The sequence below is a fragment of the Dipteris shenzhenensis genome, chromosome 9, assembly GCF_047967505.1.
Source record: "Dipteris shenzhenensis isolate YYH24624 ecotype China chromosome 9, Dip_SZ_1.0, whole genome shotgun sequence".
NCBI lineage: Eukaryota > Viridiplantae > Streptophyta > Polypodiopsida > Gleicheniales > Dipteridaceae > Dipteris > Dipteris shenzhenensis.
The window spans coordinates 17,664,306-17,690,242 of record NC_141604.1 but is presented as its reverse complement, the minus strand read 5'-3'; the positions used below and the strand labels follow the sequence as shown (position 1 = coordinate 17,690,242).

General features: G+C 41.0%; 1 protein-coding gene across 2 annotated transcripts; it reads right to left on the bottom strand.

Annotated features, from left to right (window-relative positions):
• Window positions 1-7,675: 7,675 nt before the first annotated feature.
• LOC147898308 (RING-H2 finger protein ATL43-like) lies at window positions 7,676-10,787 on the bottom strand. 2 transcript variants are annotated; one of them, XM_087379648.1, is made up of 2 exons: window positions 10,076-10,787; window positions 7,676-9,944 (listed from the first exon to the last, which is right to left on the bottom strand). In XM_087379648.1, the coding sequence occupies exons 1-2, from the start codon at window positions 10,100-10,102 to the stop codon at window positions 8,664-8,666; spliced, it is 1,308 nt and encodes a 435-aa protein (XP_087235774.1). In that variant the 5' UTR covers window positions 10,103-10,787; the 3' UTR covers window positions 7,676-8,663. The 2 variants fall into 2 exon arrangements, with proteins under 2 accessions (XP_087235774.1, XP_087235773.1); XM_087379647.1 differs by having other exon boundaries at window positions 7,676-10,787.
• Between the last annotated feature and the right edge of the window lie 15,150 nt (window positions 10,788-25,937).

The window sequence follows — 25,937 nt, the reverse complement described above, 5'->3', positions numbered from 1 at the left end:
TAGAGAGATATTTTGAAATGTATTATGTGAAAATGATAGTGCCAGAAAGTAAACTTTTGATTCTCGAATGACGGTTTCATAAAGTAAACTTTTCATTTGGGAAGGATTTTAAGGAATAGTCCAAAAGTAGACATATGAGTCCAAAATTAATTAAATAAGTGTTAAGGATAGCTATCATCCAACTATTATTCAGGGCGGTGTACCAACCGCATCTACAGCTAACAAGTCGGTGACATAAATGCACAACGGTCACCCTGGCATATCACGAGTGGAGCTCAATATCTCAACACTCCCCCTCGAGCTCAATCCCAATTCCTACACACCAAACAGGTCTCTGATCTTGCGTAGCTTCTTTGTGCCCAATGCCTTCATGAATATGTCAGCTACCTGATCGTCTGTGCTGACATAAACTAGATCAATAAGACCTAGTAAAACCTTCTCCCACACATAGTGATAATGCACCTCAATGTGCTTTGTTCTAGCATGATAGACTAGGTTATTTGCCAAGTGTATACTCCTCATGTTGTCACAATAAATGACAACTGGCCCATCTGTAGACTGATGCATATCATAAAGTAGCTTATGCAACCAAGCTACCTCACATGCAGCCATTGCTACACCCCTGTACTCAGCCTCTGTGCTCGACAAGGCAACTGTAGGCTGTTTCTTGCTGCTCCAAGTGACTGCAGCACTCCCAAAAGAGAACACATATCCATTGGTAGATCGTCTATCAGAAATACTACCAGCCCAATCAGCATCAGTGTATCAGCGCAATTGTATCTGAACCCCAGTCTCATAAAATAGTCCATACTGCGATGTGGACTTCACATACCTGAGTATGCGTCTAGCCGCATCCAAATGTGGTTTCCTTGGAGCCTGCATAAACTGACTTACCAATCCAACAGCATAGCTCAAATCTGGCCTGGTAATAGTCATATAAATCAAACTTCCTACTATGCGTCTGTACATAGTAGGGTCATCCAGAAGCTCACCTGCATCTGTGCTCAGCTTCACATTCTACTCCAAAGGAACTGAAATAGGCTTACAGCCTATCATCCCATATTTGGACAGCATGTACAATTCTACAAGAGTCATAGCCCACTTGGTGATCTAATCACCTCAATGCCCAAGAAATAACGCAGCTCTCCCAAATCCTTCATCTCAAACTTCTGCTTCAATAGCATTTTCACATGAACGATATCTTCATCACTATCACCTGTGATGATCAAATCATCAATATAAATTACAAGCAGCATAATACCTTTCTTTGTTTTTCTCACATAAAGTGAGAAATCTGCCTTGGAAATCTGAAAGCCAATAGTGACAAGATACTATCCTATCTTGTCAGACCATGCTGTAGGTGTTTGCTTCAAGCCATACAAGGCTTTCTTCAACTCTACAAACAAACTCAGGATGAACAGCATGGACATAACCTAGTGGTTGCTCCATAAAGACCTCTTCTTGCAAATCACCATGCAAGAAGGAATTCTTTACATCCATCTAATGCAAAGACCATCCCTTTGATGCAGCCATAGTAATGACTGCTCTTACGGTTGCTATCCTTGCACTCGGACTGAATGTTTCTTCATAATCAATGCCATATGTCTATGCATACCCTTTGACAACTAATCTTGCCTTGTATCTGTTCACAGAACCATCTGCTGTGTGCTTCACCTTATAAACCCACTTACAGCCAATTGCATTCTTGTCTTTAGGCAAAGGCACCAATTCCCATGTAGCATTTGCTTCCAAGGCATCCATTTCTTTATCCATGGCTTTCTCCCATTTTTCTTTTCCCATGGCTTGCTCAAAAGAGGTGGGTTCTGGTTCTTGTATCACTTTGACCATATAGGCATAGTGAATGGCTATAAATCCATCATATTTCAGCCTATCCATAGGATACCTAGCTCTGGTAGAACTACGCAAAATAGGCTCACTTCTAGGTGCTCTCAAAACATCCCTGGTCTTTCTTACTCCAGGTGTAACAATAGAAGGAATACCCAACTCATCATCATTGCTTTGTTATGAGCCACTGGATTCACCATCCACATAAGAGTGACCTGCATTCACATCAAACATGGGCTGATCTACCTTCTTTTTTCCTTTTCATGATACATGCATACCACTATCTGCATTGCTTTGAGGAGATTCTCCTAATCTCAATCTACCTGTCCATGGCGAAGTATGTAAACCACTGCTAGAGGACACTGCAGGTCCACTAATATTTTGTGATTACTGCTATGAATTATGTGCAACATTACCATTTTGTGCATCTACATCATCAATCACATTTACTGGTTTACACCAGCTGCTCATCTCATCAAAAACAATATCTCTACTCACTGTAAACTTACGAGTAGAAGGGTTATAGCATCTATACCCTTTCTGCTGTAGAGAATAACCAATAAAGATGCACTTCTCAGCTTTTGGATCCAACTTAGACCTCAACTCATCTGGCAAATGAACAAAGGCACTGCAACCAAAAATTCTCAAATGAGAAATATCTGGTTTTCTACCAGTATATATCTCCTCTGGCATCATGCCATGTATTGCTGCAGTGGGAGTCCTGTTCATGATGTAAACTACTATAGCAACTGCTTCAGCCCAATAATAATCTTGTAGGTCTTTTTCATTTAGCATGGCCCGAAATACCTCTCCAATATGCCTTTTTTTCCTTTCTGCAAGTCCATTTTGCTATGGGGTATGACTGCATGAATATTGCTGCTTTATGCCATGCTCCTGCAAGAACCTTGCAAACTCATTTGAGAGGTACTCTCCCCCTCCATCTAACCTTAGGCATTTTATTTGCAGGCCTGTTTCTTTTTCAACCATAACTTTAAAAGCTTTGATATTCCCAAACACTTCACTTTTCTTTTTCATAATATACACCCAAACTTTTCTGCTGTAGTCATCAATAAAAGTGACAAAATAATGATAGCCTCCAATAGATGCACCTCTAGTAGTCCACACATCAGAGTGGATTAATTCCAATGGCTTCTTACTCTCTTGAACATGTCTAGGAAATGGTTTCCTTGCCTATTTTCCAAATTGACAGGCTTCACATACCTTATGCATTTCTGCAACCTTGAATTTAGGCAATCCTGCAACAATATTTTGGGCCTACATTGATTTAAGTCACTATACATTAACATGACCAATGCCTTAATGCTAGATATCAATATCTGCAACTACACCGTTCCATGTGCAAGCATTGCTGCACTCAATTCAGGCATGTCCGCATCCAACGTAAACATCCTGCCCTTCTTCTTTCCTTTTGCTATCAAGTGACCGTTATTTTTCATATCCTCAACAAAGCATTCATGAGGATTAAATCTGACCTGCAAGCCCTGCTCAACCATTTAACAAATAGAAACCAGGTTCTTGGTGATATTCGGGACATGAAATACATCAGATAGGTATTTCTTTTTCCCATCCTGCATAGACAAAGGAATTTTACCAATCTACACAATAGGATGTGCAATATCATCACCAGTCTTCACAAATCCTAGTCTTTCCATTTTACTTGCATCCTGCATCCATTCTGCATGACCTGTCATGTGGTTTGATGCACCTAAGTCAACATACCACACATCATTGCTTTCTTTTGCACTTGTCATAGAATTGGTCATGTGTTGCACCATAAACAGATGCTCATTTTTGTCATCACCCTATCTACTAGAAAATGCATAATTCCCTTGCTGCAATTTTCTATTCATGATGTCGTTCTGCTTTCTATAGCAATCTTTAGCCATATGACCCATTTTACCATAGTAGTAGCATTCAATATTGCCGTTTGCATTTTGACCTCTCTGCCATCCACCACGACCTCTTTGGCTCCCCCTGCCTCTAGAGTTACCACATCCTCCTCCATAGGACTAGTTTTCTTGAGTTTGCTACATATTCTGATTTCTCCCATGGCCTCGGCCTACTCTACCTCTGCCTCTACCTCTTCCAACATTTGAGTAGAAGACAGTTTCTTTTGAAGTTCCTCTGAAGAAGATGCACCACCATTTCTCTGCTCTTTAGAAATTAGAAGAGCAAACAACTCCTCAAAATCAATAAATTTTTCACGGATGGCAATGGATGTCCGAAACTGTGCATAGTCCTTTCCTAGACCATTCAAGGTCACAGAAACTAAATCATCATCTTCCACTGGTGACCCAATGGAAGTAAGTGCATCTGCAATTTTCTTCACCTTCATGTGGTAGTCATTGATGCTCATATTTTCTCTCTACACATTGTGCAACTCCTACTTGAGCTGCATTTTCCTGGCTTGTGTATTTGTGCTGTACATTTTTGCCAAAGTCATGCCTCCTTTGGCGTACTTGCATCCTGAATATGCACAATCATAGAATTTGAAATACTAATAGACAGCCAGTACATAACTTTTCTGGCTCTCTCATGCCATCCTTTAAATGCCTGCATTTCCTATTGATTGGTAACATTAGGAAGAATTGGTTCTTCTTCATTTCCTATAATGAACTCCCAATAGCCTTTTCCCATAAGGAAATTCGTCATTCTAAACTTCCATGCTTGGAAGTTGTTCTTGTCAAGCTTTTCAGTGACAATCTATGAAAGAGAATCAGACGCCATTACAGAACACTACAAAATATTGTGTTACTGCAAAAAACACAGCTTCTACCTCACAAGGGCAAATCTATAAAACTGATGAAAGTGGTATTTGACCACACAGTCACTTCCTAGTGACAATTTTGCATCAACAGGCAATAAGGATGATTCTGTAACTCCCAATATCTCTGCACACAGGCATACGATGCAAAATTTGCGGCAACTTTTCACCAACCTGCGGAGCAATGGTCGCACAACAAAAACAAGGCCTTTTTCACAGTGCTTGTGGAGAACTTTTGCCTCTAAAATGGGCCCCACAGCATATACTGCCCTCTCGCCACACCGTGAAGGGCGTCTCAATCTGAGATAATGTACTCTTGCACTTTTTGGTTGTGCTACCTAAAGAGATTTGCTCCCAAACTCGAAAAAGGAAAGCAACACTGGTCCTCTTACTAGGATACCACGAACTTGGTTTGCTTTCTTGAGCTCCTTACCATGAACCAGGCTTATGTACCATGTGAAGATAGTGGGAGAGAAGAAATAAGTCTCACTTGCGGCTTTCTCACATACACAATGGGGGAATACACACAAAGGTGGAGGCTAAAAATAGTTTTTCTCTTCTTAGCTGTGAAAGCCAAAAGAACTCTAGTACAAAGAAATAGAAGAACCTTATATGTGGGTCTCAAACCAAACTCAGCTAACTAAGGTGGCATGATACTAACTGAGCCACGAACTAGAGTGCATAAGGATAGCTGTCATCCAGCTATTATTCATGGGCGGTGTACCAACCACATCCGCAGCTAACAAGTCGGTGACATAAATGCACAACGGTCACCCTGGCATATCACGAGTGGAGCTCGATATCTCAACACTCCATTAATGTTGTGTGCTTGCTTGAGAAGCACATTCACTCAAGCATTAAGACGACTCAGGTGCACTTGCTTGTACACATAGTTGATGAGGTCGCCATTGCAGGAACCGTTCATAGTCATTGGATGTTTTTTCTTGAACGGTTTATGAAAACTTTGAAGGGATTTGTAAGGTAGAGATCTAGACCCAAAGCAAGCATGGCAGAGGGATGGCATGTGCAAGAGTCATTAGTATACATCACGGAGTTTCTTGCATCTATGGATGTCAATATGCCACATTCTTGGAACATCCAGGATGTTGTGTCGTTGCGGAGGTTCCCCAAGGTAAAGGGATTGAAAGAAATATGTTCAAAGAGAAAAGAGAGAAATTCAGCAAGTTTTGTATCCTTAATAGTCTCGAGATGCAAAAATGGGTGGAGAGATATGAAGAGGCCAAAGCAAAAAGAATAAATGAGAGGACAAGATTTAGAATCATGCACAGGTGAAGGGTACCATATCCACTAAACCTTGCTCTTCTCCCCAGACACAAATCATGTGATTGGCTACAAGTAGCTCTTCATGAAGTTGCAAGATAGGAAAGTCAAAAAGCCAAGTCAAGGCACAAGGAACAGAGTGCGGTTCGAGGAAAGCATTGGCACAGTATCGAATCAGCAATAGAAGAAACCTTTTGTAACATCTACGATGAAGGAAGAAACAATGACAAGAAAGAAGACTCCTTCCAGAGCAACAGCAAGCAGTGGTTGCGGATGCACGCATTCGATCATTGCCATCGAAGCAAACAACACGAGCTGTGGTATCACGATTGGTGGAAGCATTCGAAGCAGCAACATCAGGCCATTCAAATGATTACTAGTCTTGAGTCTTCACAAGATTTAGCCTGCACCCTAAAGTTTGTAGAGTAACAACCCTACCAACACCTGGGGAGATGCACACCCAAGAGATGATGCTCTCTAACCTGAAAAATGGCCTACAAAAAGTAAAAGGGGTGCACAACTTAGATCAACTAGCTGCAAAGAGGGTGGCATTAGCTATGTTGGTATCCCCTAAAAAAATAAGAAATGACTTGGGCACATAATGTCGAAGATGTTGTCAATCAAAAGGACCAATGTGGTTCCAGCAGTTGGACGTAGAGTAGAAGAAATGCACGATCATCCCAATCGATTAAGACTCAATTTTTGGAGCTAGGGTCCTTCAGGGGCAAGAGACTAGGTTGCAAGAAGCTGGAGGACCCAAGGTCTTAGTTGGTTGATATAGTGAAAGAGTGGAGTTATGGGCTCGTGACTTCTCTATTCATCTAATAAGCACAAAATCCTCAAGGCTTGGTGTAACGTTTTTGAGCACCTACGGAACTCTTTCCATTTGTCTCTCATCTTATGTGTTCTTGTGCATGTTAGAGTAGGAATTCATTGCATTGAGTATACGGTGTGGCATTGGTTGCATGTAAGTGTGTGGTTTTAAGTAACATTAACTCTCTCTAGGTTGGTTGCATGCATTGTGATTATTAAATTTTGAGAATGCCCACTCACTTGACATACTGTCATCACTAAGAGAGCTCGCTCTCTCCTTTGTATCTCTTTGTCTGTTGTCCTCTCTAATGAGACCAACAAAGTGGACTATACTTAGCTTACCATAAGGTGGGTCTTCTGGGCTTGAGATACATGGACTAAATATTGCTTTGTGTTCTCTATACTAGAGTGTTCACCCAATGAAGTAGAAAATGTTATCGGCCCTAAAATCTATGGAATTAATTGGACATGTACCTTGCTAAGAGAATTGGATGGCTTTCTGAAATAGTTGAAAGAAGAAAAACCGACTACACTTGAGGGGTGTGCCTTTTTGAAGAAGAAAAAACACAAAGTCAATATTGGCTATACCAAAAGGAAGGGAAGTTGCTCTCCTTAAAATGGCACTATGGTGCCTCCCTATGCATATGGGAGGGATTCATCATTCCTTCTCAACCTTAGTTTAATGAGTCCCCCGTAACTAGTCGTGAAATTTGAAGGCCTACCTTAACCTTCATATTGAAGGACACAATTTGTCATTGTCCTTCAAAAGTAAGTAAATAGGGGTAAATACATGCATTTATATGAAAAATTTTGCAACCTTCTTCAATTGTTGGCCTTCATTTGCGACCTCAATTTTTCCAATGGCCTTCCCTAGAACGCCTAAAGGGCTTTGAAGGTCGAAGGCTTCAAATTTCAGGGCTTCTCGTAACTCTCCTCGTGTTCTCAATCAACTTTGCAAATTGAGTAGATTGAATAAGCCAAAGAGAAAAGAAGCACACCAAATGAATTGCCTAGCATGCAAAGGATCAAGAAAAGAGCACTCAAAGATTCCATATCATCAAGAGTGATACAATGATTTTTCCCAACGAAGAAGAGGAGTGTTGGGAAATCGAGTCCATGCGCTCAAGGGCCTGATGAAAAAGAGCATTGCATCCTGAGAAAAGATTCCATATCGTGGAGGGCAGCAACACGGATGTTTCCCAACAAAGAGGAGCTCATTGAGGGGGTCCTGTTGGGAAGATATGGAGGCTTTTCACATGCAAGCGTGAAAGGTGAGGTGTGGGTGTTGCAGCTGGTAAATCACCTAGTGAAGCAGAAACCGAGAAGCAAGCCGAATCTACAGTCTAAGTTTGTGACAGCAAAAGAGAGCAAGGCTGAGAGGAGAGATGATAGAGGCGCCATCAGCCATGTGCGTGGAGCTCTGATAGCTGAGATCAGCAGTCTAATTGGTGACAGCAAAAGCGAGCAAGGCGCCATGAGCAGGTGGGAGGAGTAGTAGGAGGTGGGAGGAGAGGCGATAGGGGGGCCATGAGCAGGTGGGAGGTCGAGCAGTAGGAGGCGGGAGGAGGTGCAGTTGGAGGTGATAGTGCGGATATTGGAGAGGTGATAGATGCGCCATGAGAGGAGCAGTAGGAGGTGGGAGGAAGTGGGAGGAGCAGTAGGAGGTGATAGTGCTGATGGAGAAGTGACAGAGGCGCCATGAGCAGGTGGGAGGAGCAGTAGGAGGCGGGAGGGAGGAGAGCGTTGAAGGTTTTGGACCGGGAGTAGCAGATGGGAGGAGAAGGTTCAAGGTGATGAGGAGCAGTGGTAGCAGATGAGAGGAGGAGGTTCAAGGTTTTGAGGAGCAGTAGCAGAAGATGAGAGGAGAAGGTTGAAGGTCTCGAGGAGCAGCAGTAGGAGATGGGAGGAGCAATAGGAGGAGATCATGGGAGGAGCAATCTCAGCAGGTTGGACGAGGAGGAGCACTAGCAGCTGAAGGTGGAGGTGGCGAGCCCATGAGCCATTTGAAGGTCCTTCGAGCTGTTGAGAACCAGCGCTTCGTCTTATCATCCGCCGCAGCTTGCATCTGTACCTTGCCTTGATACGCCTGCGCCACCCTCTCCAGACCAGACATCTCAGACATCGACCTCTGCTGGCTCATCAGCCATCGCCTCCCTCCCACTCCCTCCCTCCTCTCCATCGACGCCGCCCTCAGCTTCACGTCCAGCTCCGCCATCGCTTCCTCTTCATCCGCCACCTTGCTGCTGCTGCACGACATCCTTCGACTGCCTCCCGTGATTGCATCCCTCCCTTGCTCCCCATATTGTAGCTGCATCTCCACGTACTCCACTGCTGCTCCTCCTTCAACCACCACCCTTCTTGCTGACACGCTACCGCTTTTGATCTCCGAGCTCACACATAGACCCCCGCCACACCCCAACTGCACCGTTCTGGCGTTGTAGAACGGCACGTCCGAAGGGAGAAAGTCGCTCCACCTATGCTGGAACACCATATCCGAGACTATAATACGATGACCCAAACGTCGCGCCAGCTGCTCATCGTACTCTGTCAGGTCCGCAAGCGTCGATCCGTTCTTTCTTTCACTAGCGTTCAGCTGGTTTCGTTTGTTTCCCGATCGCTCGCTTCCAAGATACCCACTCAGACTATCTCTTCCGCCGCTGTCGAAAGTGCCCGTTCTTCTCTCGCTCCCAAATCCATCCTTCCTTCTACTGCCACTACCACGCCAACAGCTCGATAGATCTGCTGCTTCATTGTCTCGCTGTACATAGAGTTGAAATGCGCGTTCGATATTACCACTGAGTTGAGACGTGGAAACCCTTGCCGCTGTGTTGTTTCTGAAAGACCCAAGCTCTTCGACCTCGCTCGGCTTAAGTCCTGCCAAGTATTCCTCCACCACAAGTGTGTCCTGTGGATCAACCCGATAGCGGCACAGCGGGCACGTGGAGTGGTTGTTCAACCAAACATCCACGCAGTCGAGGTGGAAGGCATGCTTGCACTTTGGAAGCAAGCGGAGAATCTCTGTGTTCTCGAACTTGCACAAACAAACTGCACATTCAAGGCCCTCCTTCATGCCCTTCAAAGAAGAGAAGCTAAACATCGGCAGCGCCTCCACGACGGCTCGATCTAGGCCAGAATCGCGTCCTATAAGGAGAGTACTGGCAGGTATTGGAGTTGTTACATCATCCGGTCCATACATGTTTACCGGGCTCCTCTTGCAATGCTTTGCATATAGAAGAATAAGAAAAGTCAAAGAGAACATTGTGCTCAGAACTCCAATGATAACTGCAATGCTTGGATGGAAGGAATCCGACAAGGGGTCGACCGGGGTGGAGCTTGAGGAGGGGCCAAAACCTGCGAACGTGCTGCTTGGCAAGGCATTATTTGTTCCTGGTACAGCCTGAACCACGGAAGTTGGGTGCGCAGAGGAAGGCGCCGGAACTGGCTGTAACGCTTCGAGCAAAACGAAGTGTCGTGTCGCCATTTTGATCTCCGTTGTGACGGCTTTTGAATTCAATGATCAGGCCGACGGGGCGAAACGACGAACATGCAAAGCCGAGAACCCGTAAAAAGGCTTCAGCTCATTTCCGTCGACATTCGACTCTCGAATAGCAAATGCTGAGGATGTCGAGGGAGTGAAAAAATGAAGAGCAATGTTGCGCCTTGGAGAAGTCGTCCTGCAACGTTAAGCTATGAGCCTTGAGGTCTACCGTTGAAGCTGATGCACTTGGTGTAGAAAGACAAGGGCCGAAGCGCGCATCCTGAATCCTAATCCAGAGTGAGCCACATGAAACTGTTATAGGAGTCTGGCGAGACTGGGGGGACGCCTGATCAGATGAGATCATGCAGCCTTTCGTGTGTAAAGCTAACTGAAGTACGCAGCAGATCTTTGGCTTCGGCACCAGAAAAAAGTAGCTTCTACTAGTGCGGGTTGGCCCCGGTGCTGAATACGGGATCCGTATTTGGTAGACGAGCTAGACTCGATCCTGACTGGAGGGCAATTTAAGAGGAATTCTCTTACTCCGTGTTCTTCAGCGTGTTCCAGATTTCCAATTCGCTTTCGAAGACTTGACGATTCACGAAGGTACATAACGTTAAGGCAAAAGAATCAGAAAGATTAATGTTATCAAAGAGCTGTGAGTCGTGACGGTCGTTACTGAACTGAAACTTTAGGTTATTGGGTGACTCACGACTCACAAAGGTGAGGCGAGCATGCATGGCAGAAAAAGAGATGCTGCTCCAGCTTGCCTCATTGCCTGTGCTACTACAAGGTGCGAGGTTGACTAAAGTTAATTGTACACAGGAATCAGCGGGTGAAGGAATGTGATAGGCACTCACTGACTCCTGACTCCTGAGTGGCGGGACATTTGTGCATGCCACAACGCTGGATCCTCCCAAGATTGGAATCACAAATAAACAAAGTGAACTCAGGGGACCGGCAATTGGACTGATTGATTGATGGGCACTCACTCACTGTCCCTTCAAGAAACCTAATTCTTCCGCGCACGTACTGCTTTGATTACGGCTCTGATTACTTTGTTACCGTGGACGAGCTGATCTATTATCTAGTGACTGGAGTCTGGAATAGTTATACCTCTCCGTCAAGATCAAAGTCCTGCTTGTCGTTCGCCTACCACACGTCGAAAGATGCTCATCGGCTCGACTCTCGCCTATTAAGATTTCAAAGAATTTTGTAGGGTGCATGCAGGAATGGCACGCACTCGTGGTCGATTTGACCATTTCCTTACCTGCCCCATTAATTCACAGTCTTCTCTGTTTTTTACTGAAATCAAAAGAGCTGAGGAGGAATAACGTGATAGGCACAGCCCGGATGGGAAAGCCTTTTGCCGTATTGACGGGTCAAGCAGATCGGCATTCAAAATTTCACAAACAACATTTTTGCATGTTTTTTATTGAAATAGATACAAAGACCTTTAAGTTCAAATTTTCAATTTCTTTTATTGAATTTGGCAGTGGCATTTTAGTTATATTTTTGCTTTAATTGCCTTGAAAACCAAAGATTAAAAAGCCCTACATAATTTCAATAAAATCTTGTATTTGCAAATTTAAACGTTTATTTCCAAATTTTGCCATCGCCAGGATATATTTTATAAACTCTCTATTCAGCTCCGCTTGCTACTCGATTAATTCACCTCCTCATCTCTCTCTTTTGCCGAGCAATTAACCTACGTCTTTTGCCTCAATTTGCATTCTCCTCCTCAATTAACCTATGTTCTCAGCTCCTCTCCACTCCTATCCCACCCTCAGCTCCCTCTCCATCCCCCTCTCTCCCCTTTGAGGCATGGAGAGGCTTTCACACGCCCTCCTCCTTTGAGAGCCTTTCACATGCCCTCCTCTTGCATAACCTTCCTCTCTTAAGCCTATCTGGGCTTTATAGGAAGCTGCAGAAGCTTCTGGAGAGAAGAAGCTGCCCTCCTATCTCGTAGCTTTTAAGCTTAATTTTTACATATCACGCAGCTTTTAAACTTCTCTTTACATATCATGAGGCTTAATTTTTGTCAAAACCAAACTCCCCCCTTGCGAACAAATTAATTAATACCCCAAGAATTTAGCTGAGGGTACCTATTTGCCATTCACATGACATTAAACCTCGGTTGGGTCAAGCTTGCAAGTTGGCTCATCTATTTACAAAGAGCATTCGGTAGAATTGATAGTGCAAAGAATTCACTTCCTCCAATTTTATAAGCATTTCATTGATTTTGGTAAGGGCCTATTCTCAATATTGCTTAGAAGGACCTATTTAGGTTTTCAATAGAATAATGCATTTCAATTTAGATTGTTTATGCTAAATCTCTTATTAATGCCATGTCAAGAGTCCTTGAAAACTTAAGCACCTTGAAATTGAACTTGTAATAGCTTTTAGAGAAGTAGATTCAACTTTACAATGGGTAGTGGGAATAACCTTTTCATTAACAAATTTAGAGGAATTCGTTCAATTCAAAGCTATACAAATTGGTTGTTATTTACCTTAAAAAGATGAAGCCCATTTGATCTTAAGCTCACTTCAGAGTGTAAAGATAAACCATTTGTCAAAGAGTTCTTCTTACGACCACTTGGTACAAAGCACATTGTGTACTAATGTGGAGATGGAATTATGTATTGTAAGGTTAATGTTCATGTGATTGGACTACTTACTATAAGCTTACTAACATAATAGGGACATAAATATTATGATAGGTGGAAACCTTTATGTTTAAAGTCAAACATAGTAATGTATAATTTCTAAACCCTATTCCTTAATATATGCTTAATCGTGTTAATCCTTTTCTTGCAAATTGGGGATATTAATGCTTAAGTTAGTTTTCTTTTCTTTTTTGGCATGTCAATTTTTTTTTAATTCCATGTGATAATGCAAAGGTTGAAGCACTCTACTGCATGACTCTATTTTTTCATATATATTACCATCTCCAAATCGTTTCAAACAACCCAAGTTGCACCCGACTCTTTTGCTTTAATAAGAGGTATGCACAACAAATTGCCTTTGTCTTGGATAGAATGTCATCAAACTTTGTTCCTCCATCATAGAGTATAGCACCTAAATAAGAGATGTTATGATTTAGCGACTTTTGCATAGACGTGGTTGCACGAAAAAGATAAGATGCACAATCATTTGACATTTAAATGTCAAACATGTTTTGTTTTTCATTGTCTACATCCAAGAATCCATGCATCTCTTTTACGTTTGCACTTTGTTTATCTAAATCTTGTTTGCATGAATCCTTATGTTCTACATAAATATTTATGTTCTTGTGCCCTTTGTTTGAAAAGGTTACATATGTTTTGAGTGGCTTGGATTTTTCAACATGTGTTGACTTTGTTTGCACACCTACACTTGAGAGTTTGGCATTTTTCAAAAAAATGGTTGATTTCTCTTATGAAAATGGATTTCTATAATGAACATTGATTTTTTCATGGTGTTGTCCATCATATGGCAATGTTGCTTAAATCATATGTTGGATTTCTACAAGATAATTACCCAAACCAATAGGAAAGTTATCAAATAGTCATCAACAATTGCTAGAAATTGATATTGTTACGCATATTAGTATCCCAAAAGTCATGCTTGTTAATTGCATATCTTGGAATAAACATTCTATGTTGATTGACTCTTTGATTAAGCATGTGCAATGTCATTGTCAAAGATGCTTCCACTATATTCATCCTAATGTTGAGGAAATGTCGACCACATATATGTTGATAAATCATCCAATAGATCTATACTAACTCAAACATGTAGCCTTATCTTCTGTTGTAAAATATTATTTTCAATCACGGGGGATTCACTAGTAGTAATAAGGAGACGTCACCTTTGTGCAATAAATATATGAAAATTCCCCTTATCTACCCCCTATTTATGGGACCTTACCTTATAAAATGTACCTTCCTTTCCTTATATAACCCCCCTCCCTTACACTCACGTGGTACCATACGATAAACCCTAGTGGACCCCCCAGGTTTTCAATGTGCTAAGTTTTGCAATTGTTTAATCGATTGATGTTGAAGTCCATTGTTTTAAAATCCTTCACGCACCTATTTCTTTGATCTCGTTTTCTTTTGATTTTGAACGTGTTGTTCTTCTTCTATATCATGCATTCTATTATGCTTTTGAAATTAGTTGCTTCTTGCATACTATTCTCACCTAAGTAATCCATACCATAATCACTATTTGTCAAATCCTTTGAATCTTCTTATGAAATAACTTCTTTATAGTTTATGCCAAGTTTACGTATACATTTTGAATTCATCCAAATGGGTGAAATCTTTTACATTCATATCAATTTGAGCTTTGTAAGCATTATCTAATTCAAGTGACATTCTTATTATTGTTAAATCTCCTTTGATTATTGCACTAGATTTTATGCTCATTAAATACATGTTTGCATTTCAAAACATCTTCCTAAGAAGATGAACTTTTATCATATTAAACAAGGTGTTTGCAATCTTTGCATGTGAAGTTGAACTTTTTACATATATGATATTTTTAATCAATCATTTAATGTATTCAAAGTGCATACTATATCGATAACTTTTGAGGGGGTGCACCGTTCAAGGAGTAATATTTAAGTCCTTACTTATGTAAGGATACTACATTACAAAAAAGTGCAAAACGTGTATTCAAATTAGAGTAATATTTAAGTGCCTACGTACATAAGGATACAACATTCCTTTTCTAGTATGAGATGTTTATTTTGTAGATTGAAATCTTCCTTCTTTATCCATTATGTTGATCCCTATTGAATCCACATCCTATGGTTACATATGTTTAGATGCAACCCCTATGAGTAATTATTTATTTTTAATGGGGTGGTTGGAAGCTAAGGCTTCACACCTTTGGCTCCCTCTAAAAAACATGGGACATGTAAAATATGAGGGAAAGCAAGAAATCAAGCAGTTGATAGAGATACCTCAGTTGAGATATTTTCACTAGGATTTTATGATTGAGGTACCCAAGATGACATTCTAAGTGGAGTTGAATACCTAGAGTGAGTTATGTGGAAAGAGAGACACCTAGCATATGCAGAGGCAAAGTGTACTTCAATCAAGTCACCTTGATTGAGTCATATGGAGAGATTGTTATTGAGGTGTCACCTGGGGTCCATACACTTGTGTATGATATAGAGGTCAATAATTTGATTGAGATATGGAGAGGATGACCTAGGCAATAGCCTATACGACACTAAGTACTTGGAATAAAGTATGGGAGAAAGAGGTGGCTATTTAGGTGGCAGATTGAGTCCATGTGAATGTATGAGGTGATTCCAATACCTTGATCATGTCCTTTTATTGAGTTATGGGGAGGAGGCCTAGGTAGTAGCTTATGCAGTTTGCTTATCAAATGACACATGATTGGTGTCACATGTGCACAATTCTAAGGGTGGTTTGGAATCCTAGAGCATGCTAGCAAATATCTTCATTAAGATAATCATGGGATATACACGTTGAGGCTCACATGCCTAAATGGAAAATGATGCGGCATGAAACCCCCAAATCAAGGTATGCATTATCAAGAGCATGCATATGTGATGCAGCTAGGTGCATGTGGACATGGGAGTAGAACCTCATCTTCCACACTCATGTTGATTGATGGATGTCTATTGCATATTTTATTGTGGAAATGTGGATGTGCACAGTTTCCGAGCAAAAACCTACGAGCAGAAAAGTCCGAGAGATAGTTTTTGACACCAACCATGCTTGTATATTTCTCAAAGGAATATACAATTCTTTCTTAATTTCTCATTTATGGAACCATATACTTATTTTTCATTATAACCCTCATTTTAGAGAACATCATCTATATATGAACAAATAGTGAACACTTTAGAAACTCCTATAAATGCCTCCCTACCATACTATCTTTTGAGTATTATGGTAATTCAATCAATTTAAAATACTTTCCCTAATCTTTAGCAATCCCATATTTGAAGCTCTCATATAACAATGTATACCTTATTCCTTAGATGAGTAGGAAAAAGATATTAGAAACCTCATACTTGAAGCCATTATAATCGATCATAAATTAATCTCTAATACATTATCAAATATGGAAAGGCAAGGTAGGGATTTTAAAAATATTCCCAATTCTCTAAACTTAAGTACTTTTAAGGAAATGTGCTCTCTACTGAACTCCTTCCTACATAATATGAATTAGGGAGAAGTTGTAACTCTCATATACATCTTGAAATTTTTAACTTCTTTTATAACTATAAAAATTATAATTTTAAGCCTACCATTGCATAGATCATTAAATTTTGAACATTTTTTCTTTTTATAGCTCCTCAATATAAGCTAAGGAGCAAAAGTTATGACCCCTTCTGCATAGGCTCTCCAAGGGTATTTCGCCAGTAGAATAGGGTTGGGGCAAGCTCTTCAAACCATATTCCTATGGCAAAATATACTTAGAGGGTCTATTAAAAAGGTACTATTTATTTTTCTTAGGTCATCCTGAGGAACTGTAAAGAGGATATTTGCTCAAAATTTCATGATCCAAGCAATGGTGAAAGGAAAAGAAACGATTTTTGAAAGTCATAAAATAAGTCACCACTTGGACATTATATATGTATGTTATATAAAGGTATATTTATATCTATATCTATTTATCAATGTTTCATATTTACTTACATATTCGTTGGAATAATTTGGATTTTTTTGCTCCCCAAAAACAACTTGAGCCTATATATTTTGACCCCTCCCACCTTTTGTCTGCTCGTCGCTCGGGGGTTTTAGCTCGGAAAATGGAAACCCCTTAGAAATGTTAGGCTCAAGTTTAATCTTTCACTTTTGAGGAGAGCCCCTTTTTAAAGCCTCCATGTCTTGATGTGGATCCCTTTTCCATATTCCAATGCACAAATTGCACATTTTCAAATTCTTGGACATTCTAGGGTGAATTTAGATACCAATATCACCAATTATCAATGTTTTAAGACTGGCATACAGTAGTCATACTAGTTTCGCTTTCATTCTTTCAATTAGTTTTGCTTTTCAACAAAACAAGAAAATGTTATGGAGCATGCCCTCAAATGAGTCTGCATAATTTAAGCACACGTTGGAGGCCTCTTAAACCACATCTAAAACAAAACAAGAGAAATTTATGGAGCGTGCCCTCGAATCGGTGTGCATAATTTTAGCAAAACGTTGGAGGCCTCTTAAACCACATCTAATGTTCTCAATTGCATGTATCCTTTGGTTCCAGATAAGCTCACATAGTGTACTTTTGAATGAGTACTTGCTTGTATGTATGTGTAGAACAAAATTTTGATGTTTTTGAATAAATTGTTATATCCTATACTCTTCAGGATGATACCTCACATGCAACATAGCACTTTTAATTCTTCAACGGTCTCATTCCAAATCTATATTCCATATTTTTTATGATCTCATGTTCAAGATTGAAATGTGTACGACAACTTAAAGACAAAGTTTATCCCCGGGGGGGTCACTAAGAAATATGCTAGATAGCACGTGCGATCAATAGAAGGGTTTATAAATTTTATGGGGTTACAAAAAATATACATACATAAGGGGTTTTTAAATTTAACAAGTGAATTTTCATACATAAGGGATACTTTAATGATTAATCATCTTGAAATTCATAGAAGAGATGTATAAAGGTTATTAAAATATGTAGGTAGGGGTTTTTTTAAATACCCCTTATCCAAGCATGCTATATGGGGTTTTTACATAGTGGTCCCCTAGGAGTTTTTCAAATTCTGTTGAGTAATGCATAAGTTATGGGTCAGGAAAGATACCCATCTATCAAAAACGCCCTATTAAAGACAAAGTTTGTCAAATTCTATTGAGCAATGCATAAGCTATGGGTCAAGCAAGATACCTATATACAAAAAATGGTAGCACCCAAGAAAACATTGAACCTTAAATGATACCCTTCTATATGTAAAAAAATGTGCAAAAAAACATTTTAAAACACCTTTTCAACACATGTGCTACACTTATATATTTATGAGGGAACCCCCCCCCCCCCCCGCCCAAGAGTAGCAGCACTAGTTTGAGCAACAACATGAGTCTCAGCCCATCTTTCTTTCGTGTTGTGCCTTATGAGTTGTGCTACATTTCCTAACTGGTATTAGAGCCTGGTGATGTTCTTCCTCTTCCTTCTTGCCTTTGGCACTTGTATCCCTGTTTGCTATATGGACAAGAAGTACAGCAAACAGGCTGAAAGGTCTCCGATGCCAAAAGGAGTCCATTATCAACGACGTGGTTTCTGAAGTCCTACTGCAAGTAGTGTTGATGTTGAAGTTGCAAAGGAGCTTGTTCTATTCGGTTGGAGAACATATATTTCCAGCAAAGCCATATATCTTTCTACTATTGCCAGTTGAGGTTTTCTCCTATTGTTTGTGTGGTCTCAAAAGGAGTCGAAAGATTCTCTCTTATGGGTCTATCCTGTCGTCACTTTATGCATAGCCATTTTCTTGGTTACTCTTCAATTCCATATATGTGCTTGGCTTGACAAAAGTGGTTGAAGGATGGCAATGTTGCACCCATAGTCCATCATAAGAACAACACCTAAGGCGGATGCATGGTGTAACGCCCAAGGTGACCAACATGTACAATGGAGTGGTGGCAGTTGGAGCTCGGGATCCACATTAGTGGTGGTTCTTAGGAGGATGGTTGTATATTGAGGGCATTGTGAGAGAGGGAGGGGGATTTTTCATGAGGGGGAGTGGCTCAAGAGATTAGAGAGAGAGCATAGAGAGGGGGTGTGGTAGAGAGAGAGGTCATAAATGAGGGGGAAAGAGCAATAAGAAAATGGAAGGTGGACTGGGGGTGTGAGGCTAGATAGAATGGTAGAGAGGGGATGGGAGGGGGGGGTGCAAAAAGAAAAAGGGGGGAGGGGATGGGTGGGGGGGAGGGGGAGGGGTAGGGATGAAAGAAGAGAAAGTGGGGAGGGAATAGGAGGGGTGGTGCAAGAAGTGAAAAAGGGTGTGAGAAGAGAAATGGGGGGAAGAAGAGAGAGGGGGGAGGGTAGGTGTGAGAAGAGAAAGATGGGAGGAGAGAGAGAGAGAGAGAGAGAGAGAGAGAGAGAGAAGGGGGGGAGTGAGAGGGAGAGGGAGAGGGAGAGGGGGAGGTGGAGAGAGAGAGAGAGAGAGAGAGAGAGAGAGAGAGAGAGAGAGAGGGGGGGGGGGGGTGCAAGAAGTGAAAGGGGGTGTGAGAAGAGAAAGGTGGGAGAGAAGAGAGCATGGGGGAGGGGAGGGGGGGAGGGAAGGTGAGAGAGAGAGAGAGAGAGAGAGAGAGAGAGAGAGAGAGAGAGAGAGAGGGTGGGGGGGAGGGCGGTTGGGATGGATGGGAAAAAGGGTGGAAGAGGAAAGTGGGGGTGGCATATAAGAGGGAGATGATGACAGAAAATCAAAAAGGGGGGAAAAGAGAAAAAGGGGGTGACAGAGAATGGGGGGATGGAAAAGAGCATAGAGGAAAGGTGGAATAAGAGGGACATAAAAGAGGTGCAGGGTGACATAAAAGAGAGAAGAAAAGAGGGGAGGAATGTACCTTGAGTTCGTGAGGCAGAATGATGGAGGAGATCACCCAACAAAAAGTGAAAGTGGAGGGCGAGGTCAATGGAAAAAGTGTTGGTTGAGAGTGTGGAGATGGTGTGGAAAGTCGTGGATCTAGAGGATGGAAAGTGGAGGTGCAAGGTGGAGGATGGACTAAAAAAGGGTAGTGGAGGGGGTGATGGTGGGGAAGGGGATGGAGATGGACAAAAAATATGGTGGTTTGATGGAACTTGGAGATGGAGGAGAGATACATAAATAAAGGAGTTTGCAAAAGTGAATGGGAAAGGAATGAGGGGTGGGAGTGTTTCTTTCATAGGATGTGGGGGTTGGGAGGGTTAATTTTTGGGATTAGTGGTGAATTTGCTTATTCAAGTCACCATGATTTACGATGAAAATCTCATAATTCATCGTTGTTGATGAGGTTCAACCAAAGGTTGTTAATGAGGATTAGGTGTTCATACTTGAACAAATTTATTTTCATCAAGGTAAGCATACGAAAAGAGGATGGTTTGACTATAAATATCTTCTTCAATTTTAGAATTACCCTACTAACAATGCAAAGTGGGTAGATTGAAAGTTTCTTTTTATTATCATGATTTTATTTAGCTTCATGAGAAATTACCCCATTTGAGTGCCTCTACTCGATAATTTCTATAGCAATGGAGGGAATGTAACACACCTACACATTTTCCCATAGATATTAGTACTATATTTTCTATGTTTTAGCTAATATTTACACATTCTTAATGATCACATGTGTGAGTAATCTCTTATAGGACTTTTTCTCTTTTTTTGGGTAGAAAAAAGTTTTTGCATAATGTCTTAAAAGAGATGAACAAGCCACATGAAATTCCAATTACACCTGGTTTGACCATTAAATAAGATAACTACCATGAATATGGTTCATTTATTCAATATAACTATTAAACAAAAAGAACAAAATTAAAAAAATGGGAATCATACATCAAATTGTAGATTGAGAGTCTCTTTCCTTGGTCAATGCCTTGCCATCTTGGTAGCCAAAAAAAGAGGAAAATGGGCTATCTACTTTCACCTTTGCTAGCTTTGTTATTTAACTGGGTTTTTGTGAGTTCCTCTAAAATCCACACTTGTAGATGTTTCAACTTGTTGCACTATATAAGAATCTATGTTCTTTGTCTCAAAAGAAATAATCACATGCACATCCTTCTTGTCCTATCTCAAACAATAGATCTACCAAATCAATGCATGGTAAAGCTTTGCTAAGTTTTTTGTAGGTCCCTTTCCAAGAATCTTTTTCTATATTCTAGTTTTTTGGTAACCCTTCAATCTTGACCTTCTTTGATTTGTGCCACCTTTTAGCTTGCTCCTTTACTTCCTTTGGCAATTATGTAGACACGTGTGTAGCTAAGGATCTCTTCTACCCTAGCCTTTCACCTATTCACCCTAGCTTATAGGCTACCTTTGATATGGTATATTACGGACCCTCCTAAGTGTAGCCAATGGTTCCTTCCAATGTCATGGATTTTGATATCACTTGTCCATGTTTCATGGTAGGTGTTTTGGGATGCCACTTGCAGTGTGAAGAATGTGGCCACAAATGTAGCTCCTCATCCACATGTTATTGCTACCCTAGATGCTATTGTTTATTCTACTTCTATTTTTGTAGATATGCCCATACATGTTCATGCAAGTATGCTTGTACATGTTGTTGAGGATATGGCTAGTGATGGTGTCCAATAGTTGCACCATATGCATTTGGATGGCCAAGACTTAAGCTTGGATGCCTAAGACTATCATGTGGTTGAGTTTAATAACTATATGCTCATCGGTTCAAGATGTGGAACCATTTGTTATGCATGTGCTTTGTGTTATGCCACTCACTCAGAAGCAAGCATCCCAGAAGGAACCAGACCTTTAGTTAGTAAAAGCCTATTATAAACGTGATCCGCAAATGCAAGAAGGTAGACTTCTTGTTCTAGCTTATGCCTTCTACCTTGCATGATATCAGACAACACATTTGGAATTTGAGGATGGTTTGATTATTCCAACCTCCACTCTTTTTGAATTGTTACATATTCCTTTTCAAAGTCTACAACACTTGCCTCTCTTTTATGAGAATGGGGTTGTGTAACTTTTCTCTTTTTTACTTTTTTAATTTGGATTTTCACCTCTCCTAAGGTTTCCCACTAGTAATATAAGAATTACCAAAAAAGTATGTATGTATGTGCACATGATCATGTGTGTGTGCATGCGCACACATACTTGCACGAATATTGCCTTTGAAAAAGGTATGTTGATGGTATTTTTCTCAAGCCTTAGTGGACTAGTGAAGTTGTGTATCGTACAAGGTGTGTGCAAAGTGTATAGTAGAATGATGCTCTCTCTTGCACTCCTATGGTTACCTATTGTGCAGAGACTACATGTGCTCATGTTGCAAAAATAGGCATCAAAATCTATCAAGGGTCTGTGCTGCATGGGAAAAACCATATGGAGATCATTTGTCATAAATACAAGCATGCAATAGAAACAATACTTTTTTAAAATATAGAACCACTTGAATATGAATAGCCATAGCTACAGATTCAATGCTCAAGCACTCATAATGTTTACTGTGGTTGAGACCCCATAATCTTTGAGAGTATCTAGACTCACTTGCTTCTAGCTTATACAAATCCTTATAAGACCAAACAAGAGGATGTGGATTGAGTCCGTTCTAACTTGAACTCAACCTCTAAGTACCTACAGACTCAAGCAGTTGAGGTGTGTCACCTTTCTAATCAAGACCTCGAAACTCATTGGACTGCTACTATTAATTGGTCTCCTTGTGTTGGGCTACATTGTCCCTCCTTATTAACTCAGAGATGCATTGTGGTGTTGGATCAACTCCACCCAAATGGTCTCAATCTGAGCTAACTACAATTATATTGCATGCATGGTTGCAACTCTAAATGGATGAGATAACTCGAGTCAACATTTCCCCTCAACTTTGCATCTTCACAGCTACCTTCACTCATGGATGAGAATATATTTTAAAGTTGGTGGCTTGTTGGGGGCTCATTTTGGCAAGGCATAGAGATAATTTTCCTTCCTTTGGGCACGAAGATTTGTCGCTACTATAGGGACAAATGGGGTTGCCTATTGACGGTTGGAGCAATAGAATTGCGGAGCACTTTTTAAGTTAATTAGCACTGCTTTCCTCTTGCTTTGGTGGACTAGCTGGTGACACTGTGGCCAAGGGTGGACTCCACTAATATCTGCTAGTTTTTTCTCGGGATGTTGATGCCAATCTTCAATCTATGCCCTTGCTACCTGCCTCCTACTTGCCTAATAGCCAATAGGAAGAAATCCAGAACTTCAAGATGCGGTCTATAGCAATGAATATTAGAAGGTGATTCCATCCATTTCTCATCAGAAGGTCTACACATTGTCAAAATATGATTGTACATGGTGGAAGCCTTAGTGATAATAGAGCCGAGTAATTTCTTAAAAAACCATAACTATTGCAAAGAATAGTCAAAATGTTAAAAGTGGTGTTACCTTGTCCACTAGGAGTGGAAACCATGCTTGCAGGATAACTATAGTTAGATATTGGATTGAGACCATTCGAGTGTAGATGATCCAATACCAAGATTCAAGAAGTGCACCATCAAGCTGATCACAGGGAAGGCCACCTTAGGCCTACACAAGGAGACTAATGGTAGTAGTGGTCCAACAAGTTCCAAGTTCTTGACTGCATCTTCAAGTTGACAAGAATGGCCAACTTAGGGGCCAATACAGGGAGACTGATTAGTAGTAAAGGTCCAGCAAGTTCCAAGGTCTTGATTAGGATGATAGTTCATCTCAACCACCTGAGTCTACTATAGGTACATAGAGGATGAGTCAAAGTTAGCTCCAGGTCCTCTTGTATTGTCTTGTTAGGTTCTACATATGCCAGAAGCATTTGAGTATAGCTAATCTCAAAGAGTGTGGAGTCTTAGTCAAGGCGAACATTAGGAGTGTTTGAGGTGTTCTATATTTAATACAAGTGTTTTATTCTTCTCTAAGTAATAATTCCATTCTTGCATGCTTGTATTTATGACACACTTTTAATCATCAATCTCCATATGGTTTAGCCTTGCATTTTTAAAAAATCTAGTCTAGGCACTTCTAGGATTCGGTACTTAATGGTGTTGGGCTCTAGCTTAGACTTGCTTGTTGAAGCCTCACCTAGCTTGGTGGATTGCAAACCAAGGGTGAATCTAGTGGTAGGTCCTTTGTGTGAAGATAGTGGGAGAGAGGGAAGGAGTCTCACTTGCAGCTTTCTCACATACACAATGGGGGAATACACACAAAGGTGGAGGCTGAAAAACAGTTTTCCTCTTCTTAGTTGTGAAAAGCCAAAAGAACTCTAGTACAAAGAAATAGAAGAACCCTATATGTGGGTCTCAAAACCAAACTCAACTAACTAAGGTGGCATACTAACTGAGCCACAAACTAGAGTAGATAAGGATAGCTGTCATCCAGCTATTATTCGTGGGCGGTGTACCAACCGCATCTCCAGCTAATAAGTCGGTGACATAAATGCACAACGGTCACCCTAGCATATCGCGAGTGGAGCTTGATATCTCAACACTCCCCCCCTCGAGCTCAATCCCAATTCCTGCACACCAAGCAGGTCTCTGAACTTGCACAGCTTCTCTGTGCCCAATGCTTTTGTGAATATGTCAGCTACCTGATCCTCTGTGCTGACATAAACTAGATCAATAAGACCTAGTAAAACCTTCTCCCACACATACTGATAATGCACCTCAATGTGCTTTGTTCTAGCAGGATAGACTGGGTTATTTGCCAAGTGTATATTGCTCATGTTGTCACAATAAATGACAACTGGCCCATTTGTAGACTGATGCATATCATAAAGTAGCTTATGCAACCAAGCTACCTCACATGCAGCCATTGCTGCACCCCTGTACTCAGCCTCTGTGCTCAACAAGGCAACTGTGGGCTATTTCTTGCTGCTCTAGGTGACTGCAGCGCTCACAAAAGAGAACACATATCCACTGGTAGATCGTCTATCAGAAGTACTACCAGTCCAATCAGCATCAGTGTATCCATGCAACTGTATCTGAATCCCAGCCTCATAAAATAGTCCATACTACAATGTGGACTTCACATACCTGAGTATGCATCTAGCCGCATACAAATGCAGTTTCCTTGGAGCCTGCATAAACCGACTTACCAATCCAACAGCATAGCTTAGATCTAGCTCGGTAATAGTCATATAAATCAAACTTCCTACTATGCGTCTGTACATAGTAGGGTCTTCCAAAATTTCACCTGCATCTATGCTCAGCTTCACATTCTGCTCCAAAGGAACTGAAATAGGCTTACAGCCTGTCATCCCATATTTGGATAGCATGTCCAATCCATACTGCCTCTGCAAGAGCTGTATCCCACTTGGTGATCTAATCACCTCAATGCCCAAGAAATAATGCAGCTCTCCCAAATATTTCATCTCAAACTTCTGCCTCAATAGCATTTTCACATGAAGGATATCTTCATCACTATCACCTGTGATGATCAAATCATCAACATAAATGACAAGCAGCATAATCCCTTTCTCTATTTTTCTCACATAGAGTGAGAAATCTGCCTTGGAAATCTGAAAGCCAATAGTGACAAGATACTGTCCTATCTTGTCAGACCATGCTCTAGGTGCTTGCTTCAAGCCATACAAGGCTTTCTTCAACCTGCAAACAAACTCAGGATGAAGAGCATGAACATAACCTGGTGGCTGCTCCATAAAGACCTCTTCTTGCAAATCACCATGCAAGAAGGCATTCTTGCCATCCATTTGATGTAAAGACCATCCCTTTGATGCAGCCATAGCAATGGCTTCTCTTATGGTTGCCATCCTTGCAACCGGACTGAAAGTTTCTTCATAATCAATGCCATATGTCTGTGCATACCCCTTGACAACTAATCTTTCCTTGTATCTATTCACAGAACCATCTGCATTGTGCTTGATCTTATAAACCCACTTACAGCCAATTGCATTCTTGTCTTTAGGCAAAGGCACTAATTCCCATGTAGTAGCATTTGCTTCCAAGGCATCCATTTCTTCATCCATGGCTTTCTGCCATTTTTCATTTCCCATGGCTTGCTCAAAAGAAGTGGGTTCTGGTTCCTGTATCACTTTGACCATATAGGCATAGTGAATGGATCCA

Bases quoted from the DNA above. Each gene is read 5' to 3' on its own strand.
- LOC147898308 (XM_087379647.1), bottom strand. From the start codon at position 10,205: ATGGCGACACGACACTTCGTTTTGCTCGAAGCGTTACAGCCAGTTCCG.